Source organism: Chaetura pelagica, unplaced genomic scaffold (genome assembly GCF_000747805.2).
Source record: "Chaetura pelagica isolate M959 unplaced genomic scaffold, ChaPel_1.0 scaffold137, whole genome shotgun sequence".
NCBI classification, from domain to species: domain Eukaryota; kingdom Metazoa; phylum Chordata; class Aves; order Apodiformes; family Apodidae; genus Chaetura; species Chaetura pelagica.
In genome coordinates, this window is record NW_009953947.1 from 749,863 (window position 1) to 772,590 (window position 22,728).

Genomic DNA, 22,728 nt, shown 5'->3' on the forward strand with positions numbered 1-22,728 from the left:
CGCTCATGAAACAGAATCTCTCTGGAGAGGAACTAGGGTCTGGCAGATCACTACCAAGTAGAATAATCTTGCTAATAGACTACAAATTTATGAAGAAAGGGTTTTTTTCTGCATTTGTTGCTAAGCTTGGCAGATAGCTCCACACATTTCCTGCAAGACTGTGGATGGAAATGCAACAGAGAGAAGGAGTAGAGCAAAATAAATATTTAAAATTCAATATGAGGGATTAGAGAGCTAGCATGGAGTGTCATTTCTAATGAGAACCAAACCAAAACCCTCAGGATAAGTAAAAGTCCAGAATAATTACTTGTCAAGTATGTTAGATGGGAAAAGAGACCCAAAAAGAGCTGAGTTCTAGGTGTTCTTCCTGAAGATAACTTATTCCAGAGCACTTTCTTTTAAAGAATTCCTACCAGAGCTGCTCTACTTCTTATAAATTATTAAATCTTAATTGACCCAGAAGATGATTCTAAAGCCTGGGATAAGGCTGCAGTCCCCTCTCTACTTTGTTCCTGGAATTGCCCAATGAATAGGTAATTATGTGCACAAGATGGAACCACTTTTAGCAGTGAAGGTTGAATGGAAACTCCTGCCTGATGGTTAGAGGGATCCCCTGGGAGGTAAAGACCCAGATTCTAATGTTTGCTTGCATCAGGTCGGTTGGGCACATGACTCATATATCCCCAGTGAGTTTCCTAGTTTCTCAGAACATGATTCATTTTATTTAATTTTAGCCATCTAAAAGCAGGGCTTCTAGTCTGAATTACTGACTAAAGAAGAAACCTAGAATGCTAACTAAGAATAAATGCCAGACTTTGAGACAGTAGAAGCCAGGTGAGGTAAATCTCTCCCTAAGCTGCTAGCTATTTTTTCTGTCTGTGGTTTTGACCAGAAATTCCACCCTAGATGTAAAAATGTTCCTCATCAAACAAGTTTCCATTAAATGCTTCCTATTGAACAAAACGACATTTTCTGTCTGGAAGAATATTGTGTTGAAATATTTCTGAATAGCTACGATACTCTGAGGAGTTTCACAGCTCAGAAATCTGGTAAGGGGTAAAATAAAAGCTCAGGAGCAGCAATAAGAAGTGTGGTAACAGTGACTGAAATAAATTCATTATATCCAGAACATTGTACGAGTTACTGACATAGCTCCTGATTTCTTCCCATAATCTTCTCTAAGTTTCACTTTTAGGAAACACTTCAGATTTCTAAGATCAATACTATTTCCTCATGAGGTTCAGAATGCTTGAGGGCTTATTATTTGGTTGGTTCTTCATCACATGTAACATCCAGAGTATTTATGGACCTCTGCCATTTCTTGAGCATATGGGAAGTGTTGACAAAATCCTGTGGTCAGCCAGTCCTCTCTGATGTAAATAAGCTGCCATGGGACCCCCTTATCAACTCAATATTATTATTTTTTTTTCAAATAAGGAGAATTACAGGCCCTTCCACCATTTTGTAATCAACATAATGACTAAATTATATTGAACAAATTGAAGTTAATATCAGATGTTACCTTTTGCCTTTGTACTCAATCTGTAACAAACGAGCAACAAAAATTTGTTATCTTCCCCTAGCAATCGCTTGGCTATTCTTTTTCAACAGGCAGTTTGGAAACAAAGAATGTGGAAACAGGTCCAGAAGTATGAATCTTTGCCATGAAGCTCAGCTTTGAAAGTGCAAAAATATGTTTGTGTTTGCTTTATCTGAATTGATGGGAGTTAAAAGCATAGCTATTCAAGCACTTCATTCCCCTTACTGAAACATAATTACTTTCAGTCAGAGTCTGAAGTGCGCCTTCAGAAACCTACTTTGTCAGCTATCTGTCAATAATTGTAAATTACTTGGAGGTGAAAACTTTCTGGAAGATGGTAAATATTGTTAAGCATTGCTGTGCATGTTTCTTACAGTGTCCAGGAGGAGCCTTCACACCTAATATGAGGACAACCAAAGAGTTTCCAGATGACGTTGTGACCTTCATCAGAAATCACCCTTTGATGTTTAATCCCATTTACCCAATCCACAAGAGGCCGTTAATCATCCGGATAGGAGCCGACTACAAGTATACAAAGATTGCTGTGGATCGAGTGAATGCTGCTGATGGAAAATACCATGTCTTGTTTCTTGGAACAGGTAAGGCAAACTTAGCAACAGTCATTCTCCTCCATTGCATTATAATTTGCAATCAACTCCAATCTGTACAATTCATAGCTTTCAGAAATGTTTGAATGTATTTGCCATCTACAAAAATGTCTCTAGAAATCCATAGATTATGCTCTTCTTTTCTGTGCATTTTTATGTTTCCCATAGGCGTTAATTATGTGCAAGAGATAAGACAGGAATTTTGAGACAGGATTCAAAACTAGTGTATATTTTACTCTATCTAAATTATAATACTTCTCCCATCAGAATTTTATGTTCTTTAACATGAGTAGAAATACCAAAATCTGGCTTTGTATTGTTTTGCATACTCTCATAATCATTATATAATATATGCTGTGTAAGTTACTTCTGAAGAAAACACAATCTGATCAGGATGTTACAAAGGCAGAAATAACAACTTCATTCAAAAAAGCCAAACCAAAACCAAACAAAAAAAAGTTAAAATATGGAAGCATTTAGCAGAGAAAAAGAAACAAATGCTTTGAGTCCTAGTAGTAGTGGACACAAATAATTTGATCCAACTATTCTAAAATAATTTCTGACTAATACAGCATACATTTTTATTTTACTTACATCAAATTTGATCTGGTGCTATGCTTCTGAAATCTGCAGGGAGCAGGCCAAGTGGTTCTCATACTGATCAATTTTGATTTTTTAAAATATTCAGATATGAATCACACTCTTCTGATTGAAGCAGACAAGTGGAGTGGTACTCTGACTAGACCCAAGGATTCGTTCACATCTGAAACTCCTGCTGGCTTAACAGGGCATTATAGGTTGATAGGCACAGAGGCTAATATTTTTTTACTACAGATGGTTTCAAGTAGAACAAAGGAAAAGAACTCTAGGAGAACAAATATATCTCTGAACATCAGAAAATAATTACAGAGATGACTTGCATTGCTTTTATGCTTGACATTTTATCGGGGTCCTGGTAGTGTTCTGCTTGTAGAATAGCTACATTTGCTAGCAAACTCACATGGGGCTGGGAATAACCATCCTGTTATAATAGATTTAGGAAGCTGGTGCTAAAAAAATTCTCAAGAATGTCAGGTTTCTGTAGGGGCAGGATTAAAAGGAACTCTTCTTAGAAAAACTTGCCCAGATCAAAATCAGTGGGGTGCCTTATCCTGAAGGAGGCCAGCTGCATACTGTACTCTGTTAGCAGACTGTATGCAACCAGTGGATTGCTGGAAGGGATTCTGCCCCTGTATTCAGCTCCTGTCAGGAGTACCATGTCCAGTCATGGGCTCCCCAGTCCAAGGAAAACATTGACATAACAGAACAGGATCAGCTGAGGGACTGTAGTGTGTGATGTATGAGAAGAGGCTGAGAAAATTTGGTTTATTCAGTGAAAGCTAAGGGGAGACTGTATTGCTGTTGACAACTATCTCTTGAGATAAACAGATCTGGACTCTTCTCAAGGTGCTTGGTATCAGGGAGAGAGGCAACGGACACAAGTTGCCAAGTGAGACATTGCAATTAGATATAAGGGAAAGAGTGGTTTGGGTCTTTTAAACTGTCATTGTGGTTAAACAGTGGAACAAGGGCCCAGAGAAGCTGTGAATTCTTCTTCCTCAAAGATTTAAAACCCAAACCCACATGGATCCAAGCAACCTTCTCAAATTGGACCTGCTTTGAGTGGAGGACTGGACTTCTAGAGGCCCCCATCCAGCCTACAGGTTCTGTATTTCAATGAAAGGAAACAGGAAAACAAAAACGCTTTGCTCACGTTCTTGTGTCAAACGCTTTCCGGGTCACCATCAACTGCACTGGGAATGCTTAATATACTGTAAGGTATACTCAGAGTAGAGGAGCTCTGAGTAATGGAAATTAGGAAAATTAGGAATTTCTTCAGGTTTTGGTTTGGGTATTTTTGTTTTCTTGGTTGGCAGTTGATAAATGACTTTTAAGGTGTTCTTGAAGATTTCTTTAATCCTGCTTGCAGAGTCATTGGAAACTACCAAATTAAGCTAATTAGGAAAGAGGTTTTTTTCCCCCCTCCCTAACCTGTAACCAGATTTTAGTTTAATTAATCTAACCACAGTTCTTCACTTTGGGATTCTTTATGGTAATTTTCCTCCTTTCCTACAGAAGTAAATAATCTTTGTACACTACTGGAGAAAGACCAGAAGTGCTAATACATATTGTCCCTACTACTGTTATAGAACTCCACAAGAACTCTTAGTAAAAGAGAAGGTTTGGTTTTCTGTTAGCTTTGTTCCTTGTCAAATCACTGTTTATCCAGAGTAGGAGTTTGGTAGGCTAATACAGATTATTCAAATGAACATTTTAGGTTTTATTGTTTTTTGTTTTGTTTTTTTTTTTAATATAGTGGCACAAATGTTTTAAAATGCTCTATAAAATTGGAGGAAAATTGTAAAGATTACTAGAAAGGGTAAGACATACATTTCCAACCAAAACAGGATTCTTAATGTAGCAGTGATAGTTAATACTGGAAAAGCACTGAAAATTTTAGATGTGCTTGAAAATGCATAATATTGATATTTAGCATTTCCATGATTCAGCAAGATATACAGTTCAATTAATTTTATACTTTGATTAACTTCTGACTGCTTTTAGATGATCATTGTGACCTTACACATATACCTATGATTCATTAAAAACATTGACATACCTCACTTATTCTTAAGTATTGTTAATTCTCTTCTGTGAATAAGCACGGGGTTCCTCATAGAGAAATACGAAAACAGCAGCTCTTGATATTTTATATTCATTGCTTTATCTTCCACATCACACTAGGGACAAGAATCAATGTCTGCTTTCTAATTACTTGGAGAGGAGGCATTATTTTCTTAAGTAGGGCACAGGGCATTAATATCTTCCAAGGTCTTCCTCAGAAGGTTCAATGTATGTTACTGGATTTCTCAGCCCTTTTAAATCAAAGTGATCAAGTTTCAGCCACTGAAAGGAGAAACTGTTTTTCTTTATTCTCTGCTTTCTGTGAGATTCAGGAGGATTTGATAGAGATATTAACTGTCAAAAGGAATGCAAAGGGGATTTGCTTTGGTGTCAGTTTGTCCCTGCAAATGCAAAAACCACATTGTATAGGAGAATTTCATGTGATAATTTCCTTGGGAGCCTGGAGCCCCACAGCCAAAGACAATGGGACTTGACACCTGGTGACAATTACAGTCAGCTTGGATGATGAGTTACTGCTGCTGAACTGAGATGTTGCTAGCCGTGTCTGTCACTGTCAGTGACCTGTCTCATGCTTGAAATTGGAGTGTTTTATGTCTTGCCAGATGCAGAGCACACAAAATGTTTAGCTTTTCTTCTTTTCCTCCTCTATAGCCTCAGTAATAAATCAGTTCCTGGATGCAAGTGAAGAATAACAGAAGTATAAAGCTCCAAGAACCCCAGTGGTTTTCATCATGTAGCCATGGCATGAGAGGGTATAGGCAACTGTGTCATTTTTTCACATTAATGGGAACTAAATGTAGTGTTTCCTTTGCACTCCCAGACAAAAGTGCTGAGCTCACAGGGGCTGGTCCGTGCCCAAAGTTAATATGCTGCTTTTGCTTTTCTCCCTTGCTAGCCTAAATAGCTAACAAAATAAATCCCAGGGACATTGTTCTTACAGCATTCCACCCTCTTATGAAATGATAATTATCTCTTATTTTCCCTGTGCTTTTCAACCTGAAAACTCCCAAAGCACTTAAAAAAACATGCAAGTTTTGTTAAGTCCACCCAAAAAGATCTCTTCACCCCCTCTGAAATGAGTTGGTTTAGAGTAAGGAGGAAGTTTTAACCATAGAAAGCAGTGCTACAATGGACGAGTGCTGTGTACCTCCTCTAGCCAAACAGAAACCTGAGGGACAATTTACTTGGATATAATGTAATCACTCATTAGCATGTTTGACAAGGGTGATGCTGATGATAGTTTTTCCCTATGCAATATGTAATAACATAATATGTCATTTTAGTTATATATAAAGAACCAAAGCTTTCAACATTTTCCATTTATCCTTTGGTAGCTGGTTTCCCATCTGACTTTTAAGAACGGCAGTAAAACAGCATGAGAACATTTTCCTGAGATTAATATTTATTTTTTAAGCACCACCTACTGCTTGCACTACGAAAGCCTTCGGTCAGAGTACACGTAGATTACGCAACGAAAAGATTATGCATGGGTTTTTTTATTGCTCTTGGTGTTATGAAAATATTTAAATGTCTGGGTCAAACTTGGGTACATTAAACAGCCATGGGCACCAATAGGATTTTTTTCACCTCCTTGCTATTAAGATAGGATATGTTTCTGTGGAAAGAGATCTAAGTGACTGTCATGAAAAGGCACTTCAAATTTCAGTGTGGTTTATTCAGATGATTAATGTGGGCCACATGCATCTGATGTGGCATGGTGTTTCTTATTATCTTTTCCTCTCTGATGCAACAGTTATTTTCAAATACTGGATGCAGTAAGTGCCTTCAGAGCATAACTTTGTAATACTTGTTTTCATGGTGTTAGATGATGCCTGTCTCTTTAGAAAACCAACCCTTGCTGACAACAGTACCCTCCAGTAATGCAATAGCCAAAATCATGTAATGAGCTACAGGTTCTAAGGGAGAGAGATAATCTGGTCAGAAGAGAAGGTTTGCCTCCCATAGATTCTCTGGCTACAGCTTCGTGACTGAGCTTGGGAAGATGATGTATCACAGCAGCACAACAAGCAGCAGGCACAGTTTTCTTCTTCCTCTTGGTCATATTGCCTGAGTCATTAAAAATCTTTCATTGGCCAACTCATCCAAAACCTTTTTGGTAGCCTTTTAAGAAGATATATAAGTTAAGAAGGCATTCCTTCACCTACTTAATTTTCCGTGTTCAGTTTTTGTTTAAACAAGCTCATAGCGTGTCCCAGAAGTTTGACCAAACTGGGGCTATGTGACAGTTTTGCCCTCAAGTGTGAGCTCATCAGACATTTGTATCTGCCTTTTTGGTCTTTGTTGCAGCTTCAAATGACTTTAGAAAATTTCAGAGCAGTAATATGAACTGGAAAAAAATTACACCCATTTGACAGATAAGTGAACTGAAGCACAGAAAGGTAATGTGGCTGTTGGTGGGAGCCCTGACTTGGAGCAGACACCTAAGAACAGCAAAGAATGAGAGGACTTGGTTCTCAGCCCTGAATGCTAACCTGCCACCATCTCAGGTGTTCTGCTGAGACTCAACATTTTCTCAATTTTAAGCATTTAAAATGTTAAGCATTCTGCAGAATGTTTGCTTTCTTTTTTGTTATTTTATGTTTGTATCAGGTTCGACTCAGATTAGAGGCCAAAAATAATTACGCTGCCATCAGGCTGACAGGTACAACATGGAGAATAGTTTTCAAAGGGTCTCCAGTAATGTCTGACACATCAGGGAGAGGGATTACTGCAGGAGGCCTATGTGAAAGTCCTGGCAGTGTAGCAGTTAGTGTCCACTGCAGACATTTTTCTATGATGTGGAAAAGTCACTTTTTAAAATTTATTTGTTGTTCAATTGATGTGGCTCAGGGGTGGATGGGTCTTGACTCTCTTTGAGGATCACAACATTTACAACTGCAGTATTCACTTAGGGCTGGGGAAGAAAAGCTAGTAGAAGTTCAGAGAATGAGATTTAAACTCAGACTTGCAGATTGAGCTTCTGTAATACAGATTCCAGCCAAAGACCTGTGTATTTTTCATTGCTATTCATTAAGCTTTTATTTGCTTTTTCCACTGTCAGCTAGACCAGGAATTAGTGTGTCCAAGTGGTATCCAATGAAGCCAATGAAACTTAGCATATTAATAACTGTCCAGAATCACAGAATCACAAAATTGTCAAGAATTAGAAGGGACCTCTAGAGATCATCTAGTCCAACTCCCCCACTAATGCAGGATTGCCCAGAGCACATTACTCAGGACTGCATCCAGGTGGGTCTTGAATATCTCCAGAAGAGGAGACACTCAGAATAGGAGATAAAATGCCCTCCATTTCAAGGAATTTAGAGTGTTTGTATTTTTCTTTTTGTTATTTATTTGTCTCACCTTCCTTGGACCATGTATTGAAATGCCTTCTTCCTGCATTTATTTCCCTCTCTGCATACTCTCTACATCATTTTTTAGCCTATAGGATGTTTCCTCCCTTGCCATTCCCTCTTTCTTGGTCCTCTCAGACGAAATGTGATCTCAGTCACATTGTCATCCATGACAAGCTGGGAGACTGCAGTTATTCAACCAGGTTTGAAACAGAAAACCAATCATTATGAATTGCCCTTGTCTTCTTGCTGTCAGCTTGAGGGAGATTCCTTCTTGTTTGTCTGTCTGCTCTCAACTCACAAGCTGCTGGGCTGATGCGAAGCTGTAAACAGCTCTTGGTGAAAAGTCAGGGAAATGGTGAGCATAAATCTGCCTCTTCACTTCATATATTTTAGTGGTGAATTGATACGCTGGAGACACAGAAGATTTTTTTTTCATGACTATGTGAAATCATAACAGTGTAGAACTGTTTGCAAGTCGATTTCTGGAAGTAACACATAAAAAAGAAACCAGCCTGTTCGCTTTTATCATTTTTACAGAATGAGCTCATAGTTTCATACATTGACCTAAACATGCAAAAAAATTGTCTTGTACTTGTTTGATGATTGCTTATGCCTGGCTTACAACAAAAAAAATATTATGTATTATGAAATACACTGGGAAACAGCTCAGAAACTGCTACTTTGCATATTTCTCCTACAGTGCAAAGTGATGCATCCTTTCCAAACTACCTTCTAACCCAGGGAATTTAGTTTGCTACCTTGCCATTAAAGGAAATAGAAAAACTCAGATGTACCATAAGCTTTCTGACGTGGACACAGATAAGTGCTTGATTTGTTAGCTACTGTGCTTATGATGGAGACATCAGTACTAATGAGATAAGGAATAAGAAGTGTTTTCTGGGCACAAATATTCGCTTTGCATTTCATAAGAAGCAGGCTGAGAAATAGAAAAACTTCAGAAGGATTGCAGGACTAGAGCCTACAAGCCATGTATTGTTGGAATTATGTAGCTTTAAATGGTTGCACTTACTGAATAGCTTTTTATTGACCACTTTCCCCAACATGAATATTTATTTCAAATGTTGTATTAAGTTTACTAATTCCTTTAAAACATTGGAACATTCCTTTCTGCAACAATCTGTCCCTCATGGTACCATACTGAGCCAAAGTGTATGATAAAATATGTAGTCAAAGGGAATGAATACCAAGGTAAACAGTCCTTAACTCTGTGTATTTTGCTGGGGTGTGACAAAAGGGCAGATAGGAACCTAGTTTTCAAATAGGAAAGTTTGTTAGGACACAGGGTCTTGGCGTCAGGCATTATCAGTATTTTCCATGCCAGTGCCCAGGATAAAATCTCCCCTCAGGTTGTGATTTCAGTTTGAGGCAATGTTTGAAGACCAAAGACAATTAAGGAATTTTAAATGTGTGGCATGTGCTAATGGGTCATTGAAATAACCCAGTTCTTCAGAGGCTCAGCAGACTCACATTCCTTTGCGGGTAAGGTCACTGTCAACATGCTCAGTGCCCCGCATATCAGGGTCACAGGTAGTTGACACTGCAGGCAGCTCTAAAAAAACCCAAAACCCAAAAGGCTCCAACCCCTTCCTGCGTGTCTGATGCTGTATTTTGTATGGTATAGTTTAATCTTAGGGGGAGACCATTGAAAAAAGGATGCAAAGAGGCAGACTGGACCTCAGCTGTGTCTATTTGTGAGTGGATTATTCCCTTTAGTAAGTGCAGAAATACACAGACCTGCACACACTTCTACTTAGCTCCAACAAAGGATGCGTCTGCAGCAGTTTAAAGCTTTGGTGGGTCCTGGCAGTTAGTAAATCTCTCCCAGGTTCTTACAGCTTTGCTAATACTGGCACCCAGTCTAGACTACAGCTGTGCTATCACAAGATTCAGTTTCAGTAAAGCTTTTTTGGAAGGAACTGGTTATCATGCCATTGTATAATGAGAATAAACATTCTCCTTAGAAAATTCTCATGAAAAATTTATGCCAAACATGCCCTGAACATGTACAATTGATAGCTACACATTTTTAAGTCTTGACAGCTTTCAATTTCTCTTTTCTTTTTTTTTGTTCAGATCACAAAATACTGCTGTGTGTGCTCTGTGTGTGGTCAGGTCATTACATATCAATATTCTGGCTCTAAACATTTTTTTTTAAAATAAAATATATTATTATTTGTTTACTTCCTCCAGGGAAATAAGAAGATGTAAATTATTTACTGTAACCAACTTGCCCTGCAGCTCCTGCCATGGAATTTAGTCACTGACCTTAAAAGCAAAAGAAAAATTGCCCTTTTTCAGTTCACATTGTCTGCCTCATGAATTGCCAAACAGGAAGCTGGATTTCCTTTCCTTGGTTACAAATTCATAAAAATGCATGTAGATAGTTACCTATATTGTGCCTGAGTAATGTTTTACTAACCACACAAGTCTATGTTAGCCATAAAGTTTTTGAAGGCCAAACAGAATCTATACCATGTGGTCTCATTCCTCAAAATCAGTATCAAGCAAATAAATGTATTCTACTCACACTAATTTCCAGGCCTCTCAGACAAGAGGAATTCTATGTGCTTTTTCCAAGTAAAAATGCTTGTCCTTGTGCTTCTCCCACGGTCTGCCTTTTCTGCCACTTCAGAAATACTTCAGTGGCTGTCTCAGCCTTTAACAGCCTTCACAGATGGACCCCTCCATCTCACATATTCTTTCCACAAAATAAATTTGGAAAACCAGTCACAAACATCCCTTTGTTCTCACTCATCACATCTACCCTACAAAAGCACTGCCGTTGCCCCATCCTTCTTTCTCCTTTGATCTGAATGGATTTGGGAGGCTTGGAACAGCATTTTGAGAGGGCAGCCATGATAGAGCAGCTGTAATATCTTCACCACTTGTGGACCAAAATATTAACTCCTACCAATATGTAACAGACTTGATTATTGTTTGACTTTCCTGAAAAAAAAATAAATAAAATGTTTTCCTTTTACTTGATTTAGGTATAGATAGAGTTATTCTTTGGAAGTTTCACCCTTCCTGTCACCAGTTGTCATTTATTTTTTAAATTAATATGAATATATATATTACATTCTGCAGCAGCTCCCAGTTACCTGTGTATATTGGTCCATCTTTACGATCAGCTAGTACTGCCTCTGTCTGTGTGCAGCAACTAGTACAGAAGATACTGATTTGATTGATCTTCTTGGTTAGAACGTAACAGTGATAGCAGTAACTCAATCTTACCATGATTTTTTTCATGTTCATACATGAGAATAATATCATATAGAATATTCCTATATAAGGAATCATCTCATGAGTCTTTCTGACCCCAAACCCTAGAAATTACTGAACATTTCTTACCTTTCTCTATGTGATAGTGCCTTGATGTTCCATTCATAATTGATAATGGTTCATCTGCTTTTATATTTCTGTCTCTCACTGTCACTTGGTCTCACTTTTTCTGATCTTTTCCAGATCAAGGAACCATACAAAAAGTTGTTGTCCTACCCACCAACTTCTCTGCAAGTGGAGAACTCATTTTAGAAGAGCTGGAAGTTTTTCAGGTTTGGCTTGCTCCTACTTTTATTCTTCCAATGTGTATGTTCACACAAACACTTTGTTCTAAGAGAATTTGGCAAGGGCAGCTGAGACTCAATAAAAGATCAAGTAAATGTGCATACTGTCAGCTTGATACCCACCCAAAAAGGAGTATGAAATGTCCACTGTTATGAAGGCTATAGCAGGCTTAAGTGCTTTTTTCCCTCTATATTTAAGTTGCTTATTTTTATGATGTTGTACTGGCTAGAAGAATTTTGATAGTCACATTTTCACAAGGTCATGTTATAGTGGCTGCCAGAAGGCAACTTTTATAATTGGCATCACATATTGACACTTGTTATTTACAGATGGAGTGTACTTTTTTTGTACTTTGATTCTCTGATAATCTTCCTGATTCTAAGCTGTCGAATGGGAGCAAACTAGTCTAGTTTTTTGCTTAACTCCAGTTCTTCAAAGCCACGTGCCTCTGGATTCATGAAAGCTGCAAGCTTAACAAAACATAAGCTGAAAAGAAAGACAAACAACTATAGTGAGAAATAAGGGAGTAGCCTCTGTCAATCACTCTGGCATGTAGCAGATTATAGTAACCCAAAGAAAATGTTCACCCTCATGTTGAAAAATCCCTTAAAAAATGTTGAATAGACTATTCTTTAAAATGGGTAGTCTCAGGGCAAATGGTAGTATGCATCTGTTAACTTAGTTAAGGGGTTTGTTGTGGGCTCTTCTGTATTTAATTGAGGGGTTACAAAAAGGAAGATTTCAGCTTTTTTTATCCAGACAGACAGCATTAAAAAATTCTTTAAGAAAAGGAATAGAATCTGTGTTAACCCTCCTAAAGACATAATTAGTCTTCCTAGGCTTTTCTTGTTGAAAACTTCTCTTTTAAAAAGATATATGTGAGTAACATTGCTTAAAGAGTACCCCAAGTACCTAGAGTAAATTCCTTTTACTGAAACATAAATTTATAAAGCAAGCAGATAGGTGGACAGAGAGGAATCTTTACCCCAAACCTAGTTTCTGGGCCTCTGTGCACAGGCTTTTTTATCTTGAACCCTTAAAATCATGATGTCATAATCTCTCTAGTTACACTCTGTGGAGGCAGCATGAGAGGATTTTGATTAGTCTCTCCAAGAGGAAAGGAATGAGATCACTGGCCCTGTGCTAGTAAATATCAGGAGTAAGCAAAGCTCTGATTCCTATCCAGAGTATAAGCAAGGAAAAGAGAATGTGGCATCAGATCCAATGTTGCATTTGACCTCAAGTCTCCAGACAGTTCATTAAATACTACAGCAGCTCTCAACTCCTTCAAACCTTTTCCAATTCACATGATTTGCAGCCAGATTTCGTAGTCCTGGCCTCCTTGCTCTGTAGCCCACTGCAGTTACTCCTGGCCCAGAGCTGTGGGTTTCCTTTGTGACTGAGCAAATGCTAAATCTTAAAAAAATGCTAAATATTTTTATTAAGAATTATTTTATCATTTGTCTGGATGAGAATAATGAATCACTTCACTTGCTTAAGGCAATGAATGTGATAATTCCTTTTCCAACTCTTTAACATTTGATTTGGACACAAACAGTAATAGACTTCAGTGATGACACACAGTAGTATACAATATTGTCTGGAGTAAAGAAGCATTCAATAACACACATGCCATTTTTAATATTCTAGTCATTGATAATCTGAAAATATATGTTGGATAGTAACCAAACTGTATGCACTTTAGATAATGTGTAGGAGAAATATGACATATTCTTACCTGGATTATGTGGTAAATATGCATGAGCTATTATACAATTTTTCTTTATCATCAGTGTCAAAGAACAAACGTTTATTTTTACAAAGTGAGAGTAATGGCTCAAAACACATGGCTCCTGTATTGCTGGGGTAACAAATGTTAGATGTTAGATGTGCACAAAATCTTTTTGATGCACATGAGTAACCACAAAGCAGTTGAGTTTAGCCAATATATTTAGTGAGACATTACTTGTATATATGTCATTTGTTTAGTTCTGAAAACAGAAGAAAAAAAGTAGGAGTGATGTCTTTTCAAGAAATGAAAAGTTACCATTTTCTTAGATATGACAATTTGTATTAAATTTTAATTTTAATGTTGGACAATATTAACAAGAGAGTCCTTGTAAATGCAGTTTGGAATTTTGTCTTTCAGAGTAGTTCTCCTATAACAACAATGAAGATTTCATCTAAAAAGGTAAACTGGAAAGTGTTTACTTAGTGCTTATTATTTGATAAATTGACCTAAAGATGTTAGAATAACAATCATTCTGCAGCATTCTCAGTATAGGCAGGAGATTTTCCATAATGAATATGGAGAAACTTGACTGAAGTTTGCATGACCTGCTTATAAACACCAGAGCCATTAAGATAAAAAAATTTCTATTTATTATGTATCACTTCTAATTCATTGAAAGGAACACATTGCTCAATATTTTACAAAACTACTAAGTAAACATTATTCACTAAATTGAATTCAGTGTTGTTTTTTAGGTGTATGACAAAAAAAAGATTAAGGGAGTTTCAAGGGTTTTGTTCAATATTTATTTATATTTTAAGAATAATTTATCATTTCTGAGCAAAAAAAAAGTAATTTTGGCCCTGATTTTGGTGACAACCTATTTGTTTTGAAATTCTTTTGCAAAAGCTCTCATTTATTATAAAAAGTTCTGTTGGCTTGCATTTTCCAGGTATATAAGGCTATCAGAATCTGGCCCTAAGCCTCAACATAATCTTAAGGATTTATGTCTTGAAGATCTATGCACTGGAGATTCCAACTATATATTTGTTATAGTGACTATATGCAGGGAAAATAATTCAAAGGCTCGAGCCAATAATCGTCACTGAGTAACAACCAAGTTCTCGATCTGAGCCATATTTACTCAGCCTGTCTGCCTCAGAACAGAACAATGACACTCAATGTCCAGAAAGCATTAACATTCCCTGGTGTTTTTAAGTATTTTCTAACAGGAAGGTGGAAATACTATAGACTTGTTCACCTGGGTGATTTCTGTTTGTCTTGGCTTTATCTGTATTAGCGGCTCCCCTCTTGGTCTTGAGTTAATTCCAAAATTAATTGAAATTAATTGAAAGGTTTTTAGGTGTGTTAGCTCCTCCACATCTGAAAGAAATCTTTCCATTTCCTTCTACAGCAACAGCTGTACGTGAGCTCAGACGAAGGGGTCACTCAGGTATCCTTGCATCGCTGCCACATTTACGGGACCGCCTGTGCTGACTGCTGCCTGGCCCGAGATCCTTACTGCGCCTGGGATGGCAACTCCTGCTCCAGGTTTTATCCCACAGGGAAAAGGTGAGCACAATGTAGCAGCCTAGTGAAGTCTGCAAGGAAAGAAGGCTTTTGTTCAGCTGTGTAGCCTGGGGTGTTGTAATACAACAGAGGAGTGGGTAGTAATTCCTTTCAGGAGCATGTACAAACAATGCTCCGTAGCCATTGTGCTTGGCATTGTTCATCACCCAGGAGTGTATGCTGCAAGAGTGTACGATAAAGACCTTGCCTTTTCATATTTAAAGTAATGGACTGGGAAAAAAACACATTCCTAATCATGAATATTAATCCTTCTGTCTCGTTCACACTAAACTGGTGAAACATTTGTTCCCTTTGCTTAAATTCATTTGCTTACTATGGGTGTAATTGTGATAGCCCTAAATACAGCAAAGTATCTCTCAGGCTGTCTGAGGAATAAACTCTTTTTTTTTTTTTTTTTTTTTTTTTTTTTCTCATTTGCTTCTAAGTGAGAAGAATTATTTTCAGGGAAGTTTTAGGCAAATTTTATTTCCATGTAATGCCTGTGGATTTGGTGTTTTTGACATGAGATTTATTAAAGCAGACAAGGAAAGAAATTTCTCTTTAATTTACAGCAGAGCTAATAGTCCATCTCATAATTCTTATGCAAAACAGGAGCCTCTTTCCTCCTCCCAAGGGCAATATTTAATAGCAGAGGGCTGTAATGAGCTCTTGTATTACTAAGATTTCACTTCATATAGAAACAAAGCTGGAGAGTACAAAATGACGTCTTACTGCAGAGACAAACCTTTCAGATAGATGCCAGAGTTTTACCCACTATGTGCCACTGTGCTCGGTGTCTGCAACTGAGCAGAAGACCAGAAACCTTCTAAGTGAGAAGAATTATTTTCAGGGAAGTTTTAGGCAAATTTTATTTCCATGTAATGCCTGTGGATTTGGTGTTTTTGACATGAGATTTATTAAAGCAGACAAGGAAAGAAATTTCTCTTTAATTTACAGCAGAGCTAATAGTCCATCTCATAATTCTTATGCAAAACAGGAGCCTCTTTCCTCCTCCCAAGGGCAATATTTAATAGCAGAGGGCTGTAATGAGCTCTTGTATTACTAAGATTTCACTTCATATAGAAACAAAGCTGGAGAGTACAAAATGACGTCTTACTGCAGAGACAAACCTTTCAGATAGATGCCAGAGTTTTACCCACTATGTGCCACTGTGCTCGGTGTCTGCAACTGAGCAGAAGACCAGAAACATGGGAGACAGCAGACAGAAAAAAGCAAAGCTATGCTCCAGTGACCCGACCACCTGATGACAGTGTCATCCCCGGGGATTAAAGACAATTTTTGTAATTGGAACATTTTATTGACTCATTTCTTATTTGAGATGAAAAAGTAAAACCCAACCATGTTGATAAAGTACCTGGAGTTTTTACTGCTTTCACTCAGTATATTCACCCACCAGTCTGCAAACGGAGTGTTTTCTTCCATGCAGCAAAGGTCAAAATACAGGGGAGGAAAGAAAAGAAAAATCACCAAGTCTTAGGCCACCCAACTCCTGCACTGCCAAAGGATATAATAAGCAGCCAATGATGCAATTTCCAAAAAGTGGATTCCTTGCCATCCCCATTATATACACCCAGGGTTATTTCCACTAGGGCTTCCTTTCATGCTGACATTTTGTTTGCAATTTGCTTTTTATATCAAACCAAAATAAACACCTAAAACTGTATGGAAAAAAAATATGTTTTTCACATGTAAAGGAAATAAGCTGTCCCTTTATCTAACAAGACAGCTTATGGAGAAAACATTGGTAATTAGAGCCAAAACCCATAGTCTAGACAGTAGTATCTGCTGGATATATTTGCTTCTTTTGACACTTCTGTCTCCTACGGATTACTGTGGTTCCTCATCCAACATTGATTTACCTCAAAACACCTGACAGTATTATCTTTTTTTTCTAAAACCCATCTTCTCAAACTTTTTTCTATAAATATCAAATTGTTAGTTTTCATTCTCAGAGCTGCCCAATGTAAGCACTGTGCCATTTCTGACAGCGTGGAGCAGCTCATGGTAGCACAGGAATCCTGAAATTCACTCAGAAATTCTTTGTCTCCTTTGACTCACATAAATCGTTCACAAAGGTTAAAATCCCAAGGCATAAGATGAAATATTTTTGGTAAACATCAAAAATATACTTGGAATGTCAGAAATTACCCCTTTGAAACATCTCCTTTCAAATGTTTCCTTTCAAAACAATACAGTGAGGGATCAGGTGACACACGATTGTAAACACTGTCTCTAGATGTTTGTGCAGTACCTGGTATAATGTGGCTACAGAGGCATCACCCTTCACTCAGCAGTATTGGAGCTCCAGAGGCTTTTTATGGTTTCTGATCTCAGGTGTCATTACTACATAGTTCAGAATGCAGCTGTTACATATCCCAGCAGCATCCATTTGCAACAGCCTATCACCAATATTTTTTTATATATATAAATATTGAACCAACTTACAAAATATTCAGTAAACAAAATAATACCTCTTAAGAAAAAAATATTCAGGTACTAGGTTTTCATGCACTGAATTCTGTGATCTAAGACTACCTCCTAGCCAAGGAGGTCTGAAATGCCAGTATTCCCACTCCCAGTAAGGTTCCTGGCTAGTTTGCTAGAGAATCATGATTTTGTATCTGTTGTCCAAATGATACAGCAAAGTATTCTAAGATTTGATGAGTCTGAGTATTTTTTGGAAATTGTCACATGAAGTAGAGGACTGGACTGAATCTTAGCTCTCCACCATTCTGGATGAATACTTCAGTTACTATGCTACCAAGGTGGCTACAAGCACTAGAAATATGGTGTCTGGCAATATCAAGGAGGGAACATGCCCTATATCATAATTTTCTGTTGGTGCATTATGTATGGGCACTGTGAACCTTACACATCTCATTCTTAGGTACTTGCCTTTAGGAGGAGTTCCAGCTGGGGCCTCCAGCTTTGAATGTTAGGTCTTGCAACAGTCAACATGTCTATTTTCTGCATCACCTCTAGCCCTTCCATCTCTGTGCCTCCATTGCAAAACTACTGTACCTACCAAAAGTACAGCCATTTTATAAACTTCAGCAAACAGATTATTCATTTAAGAAGTACCTTTACTGTAGGAGGCCTGCTAAGAGTAAAGCACAATCACAGTAGATCATGAACTAGCCTAAAGAGTTGATCTAGCAAAAAAAAATCAAAACCAAAACAAAACAAACAGGAACAACAAACAAAACAAACAAACAAAAAATTAACCCACAAAGAAAAATGTGTTTAGTTGCATTGTAACTATCTTGCAATAATATTTTGTTTTTACAAAATATTTCAGGAGGAGTCGTAGGCAAGACGTGAGACATGGAAACCCTCTGACTCAGTGCCGAGGTTTCAACCTGAAAGGTACTGTAATTTAGAGATCCTCATGCTATATAAAGAATGCTAGGCTTTCCTTTATGTGATTCATCATAACTCACAGTATCTGTGTGGTTACCTGGTAAAACATAATTGTTTTCCAAGTATGAGTTTTGTTTTTATTTGATTTTAACATCTTTCCTTGCAATTGCATAAAACTTCCATATATATGATAAAATGAAGAACCATGAAATGCATAGTTCAGTGTACATGAAATGAGAAGCTGAGAGTGGTGACTAGAAAGAGGGACAGTTAATTTGAGGGCTGCTCTGCTTCTAAATACCTTCAGTCTTTATTAAGTTATGGAATCATAGAATTATAGAATGGTTTGGGTTGGAAGGGACCTTAAAGATCACCTAGTTCTGACCTCCCTGCATGGGCAGGGGACACCTCCCACTAGACCAGACTGCTTAAAGTCCCATCAAATCTCTCCTTGAACACTTCCACTTCCAGGGTTGGGGCATTCCTTTTCATGCTTTTAAGTTTTGTTCCCCACAATTATTCTGCATATTTGAGGCTATCTTGTGTTTTGGAGCATATCTTTCAGCAAACAGCAGGTGCTTGACCTGTCTTCTTTCTCCATTTACATGGGAAAATAAGCCATTCCAAATCTCTTTATGAAGTCCCTTATTTCCAGCTGTGCAACTGTTCAGTCAGCCTGGCATGCTGCAGGTGGACAGGGGAGCACAGTGCTCTGCCCCTCCCAGCTACCACTTTCTACAAATTGATGAACACCAGTCAAATATTGCCAAACCCATAAGAGTAGATGCATACATAAAGGCAGCTTAATCCTTTTCAACCCTATGCATGACTGAGCTCGGCCGTGGCAATGTATGCCATCAAACAAGCAACACAAGTTAGAGAATTATGCTCCTTTCACCTCTGTTTCGGAGCCTGCATTTGAAGTGCATTCTCATCTATACCATCTGGAGACCAAATAATAGACCTCGACTGTGAATTTTTATTTATTTTTTTAAGTAAAAAAACAATGCTTTAAGAGTTACATGTGAAACGTTCATTTAATAATCATCCCACTGAAATGGTCTCTGCTGGGTGGAAGGGACCTTAAAGATCACCTAGTTCTGACCTCCCTGCATGGGCAGGGGACACCTCCCACTAGACCAGACTGCTTAAAGTCCCATCAAATCTCTCCTTGAACACTTCCACTTCCAGGGTTGGGGCATTCCTTTTCATGCTTTTAAGTTTTGTTCCCCACAATTATTCTGCATATTTGAGGCTATCTTGTGTTTTGGAGCATATCTTTCAGCAAACAGCAGGTGCTTGACCTGTCTTCTTTCTCCATTTACATGGGAAAATAAGCCATTCCAAATCTCTTTATGAAGTCCCTTATTTCCAGCTGTGCAACTGTTCAGTCAGCCTGGCATGCTGCAGGTGGACAGGGGAGCACAGTGCTCTGCCCCTCCCAGCTACCACTTTCTACAAATTGATGAACACCAGTCAAATATTGCCAAACCCATAAGAGTAGATGCATACATAAAGGCAGCTTAATCCTTTTCAACCCTATGCATGACTGAGCTCGGCCGTGGCAATGTATGCCATCAAACAAGCAACACAAGTTAGAGAATTATGCTCCTTTCACCTCTGTTTCGGAGCCTGCATTTGAAGTGCATTCTCATCTATACCATCTGGAGACCAAATAATAGACCTCGACTGTGAATTTTTATTTATTTTTTTAAGTAAAAAAACAATGCTTTAAGAGTTACATGTGAAACGTTCATTTAATAATCATCCCACTGAAATGGTCTCTGCTGGGTCTTGGAAGACTCTCCTAGGTCAAAACAAACCACAAAAATAATTTGGGTGTAGATCCCTCAGCCCAAATGTGGCTAATCCTGCTCTAGCTGCCCGTCTACAGTGCCAGCAGGTCTTTCCCAATGGCTACGTATCAGGTCATTTATATGAAGCTGAATAGCTTGAACAGATGATGACAAAAGATAGCCCCACCATTAGAGTATGCACCTAAGCTCTGAAAGATCTATATTAAAGCTCAGGCTCTGAATCATGAGGTAACTTGAGCTGCATGTCCTGCCTCGCAGGCATGTGTTGTGACCACACATCCATTGTCTGTCCCAAGGATGGGTGTCTCTTCTTTCAATGTGGAAAATGTGAGAATGTCAACTGTCTGTTTTCTGGGCTGAGGGGAAACAAATGTTTAAGTCTTGACAGTTTTGAAACAGGTTTTCAAATTTTTTATTTCCCAACAAACTGGAAACCAGTTTAAAAATAAAGGCTTTAACTCTTGGATGTCTTTGGACTCAGACTTCATTCATCACAAGTAGCCACACTTCACTGAGCTCTTGCCAATGCTGATCACTGCAGAACTCTGAATGAATAAACAAGTTTCTTGTTTTCCAACCTTTTTTTTTTAATCTGGATGTATTTATAGGTTTATGTGTTTAGCAACTTTAAAGGATGTTTTGGTGACAGCAGTGGGATATAGCATAGGTAGCTGACAGTTGTTTTCCCAGTGGAAAAAAAAAATAATAAAAAGAAACAGCAACTTAGACTCTTTCAAAATATAATTAAAACCATTTATAGCAAAACTACTATGTTTGGGGGAAAAAATGTAATCTATCTAAAGGACAAAAGAGCAGAGAGTTTGGCAATATTGAGAAACCTTCCAAGTTTGTGGGGAACTGTAATCTTGAAACAAAAGTCTTTAAACATGATAGGTTGCATACCTAAGAGCTCTCAGCGTGGAAAAACTCAACATTTTTTACATATTGAAATTTTTAAATGTATCTTCAAGGTCCACAGGGCTTGAATGATTGCTTTACAAATGTTCTGTTTAATAATGTTATGCATGTGTCAGCCCTTATGGCCATTAGAGAAATGCATTTATATTCTCTCCATCTTCTTAGCAAGTGTAGGTAGCAGTATTATGGACTAGGAAAGAAGTCAGATATATATTGATCAATTAAACAGATAAAAACGTATTAGCACACCTAGTTCTAGTGTACATAAACATAAAATTGTGCTACAGCTCTGGATCTCACTGTTTTGCAGCTACTGCTAGGTCAGCCTACAGATGAGCTTGCTTTTAATTTATGGTCTTTTAATGCACAGTATTTCCATGTTATTCTCCTAAAAGTTACCGTTCATTTTGGTACAACCTCATAAATGTGTTAAAAAATCTAAGGACTAGAACCAAGCAAAGTCTGCTTCCTTTAGTAGAATATATTCCAATTTCATGTATCAGTTGATGAAAGAAGCTGAAAAGAATGGGAGATAAAGTAGAGTCTGAGGAAAACCAGTCATAAGACTGTGTAAAAACAGATTCTGATTTTAGACATGTGGACCTCTAGGTATTTGCAGTTCTCATACTGTTTTGCATCATAGACTCTTAGGATTATTTCAGTTGGAAAAGATCCTTAAGTTTATCAAGTCCAACTGCTAACCTAGCACTACCAAGTCCCCCCTTAAACCATGTCTCTAAGCAGCACGTTTACAGATCTTTTAAATACCTTCAGGAGTGGTGTGTCAACCACTTCCCTGGGCAGCCTGTTCCAGTGTTTGACAACCCATTTGGTAAATAAACTTTTCCTAATATCCAATCTGAACCTCCTCTGGCACAACTATCCATTGCTCCTTCAATAGATTAGGTGGATAGGTAGGTAGGTAGGTAGGTAGGTAGGTAGGTAGGTAGGTAGGTAGGTAGGTAGGTAGGTAGATAGAGAGATAGATAGATAGATAGATAGATAGATAGATAGATAGATAGATAGATAGATAGATAGATAGATTAATAGATAGATAGATAGATAGATAGATAGATAGATAGATAGATAGATTAATATTGTATTTTATATATGGTGAAAGCTTTTAAATCTGAAGTGTACTGTTCTCAGGACAAATATTATGCCTTGGGACAAGCAATGAGCATCTAAAAGTTCCTATCAAGACCAGAAAGGGGCACAACAAGTCGAAGCGATGACATAACACTCAGCACTTGCCCAGGTGTTGCCAGAGTGCTACAGATGTGCCCTGCAGAGCCAAGTCCTTGCCTTGCGCGAGGAGCGGGGAGCGGGAGCCGAGCCTGCCTTCTCCCGCGGCCCCGGGAGGCTGGAGGCAGCCGAGTGGGTGGAACTGTCCTTAGTGTGTCCTGCTGTGGTCTGGGTCATGCAGCCGTGTTCCCCCAGCTCGTAAACTGTGAAGAGTGAGGAAATATATTGAATGCTTCATTCGCGTTTGGATAGCTTTAGACACTCGTTCTTGTGGTCGTGGAGAATGAGA

At 38.1% G+C, this 22,728-nt stretch overlaps 1 protein-coding gene across 1 annotated transcript in view; it reads left to right on the forward strand.

Annotated features, from left to right (window-relative positions):
• SEMA3C (sema domain, immunoglobulin domain (Ig), short basic domain, secreted, (semaphorin) 3C) overlaps positions 1-22,728 on the forward strand; it is a 117,620-nt gene that overhangs the window by 92,088 nt on the left and 2,804 nt on the right. The window contains exons 11-15 of the mRNA XM_010001785.1: positions 1,917-2,139; positions 11,676-11,764; positions 13,927-13,968; positions 14,924-15,081; positions 18,398-18,465. Coding sequence (XP_010000087.1) covers positions 1,917-2,139; positions 11,676-11,764; positions 13,927-13,968; positions 14,924-15,081; positions 18,398-18,465 — 580 coding nt within the window. The remainder of the gene's footprint in view (positions 1-1,916; positions 2,140-11,675; positions 11,765-13,926; positions 13,969-14,923; positions 15,082-18,397; positions 18,466-22,728) is intronic.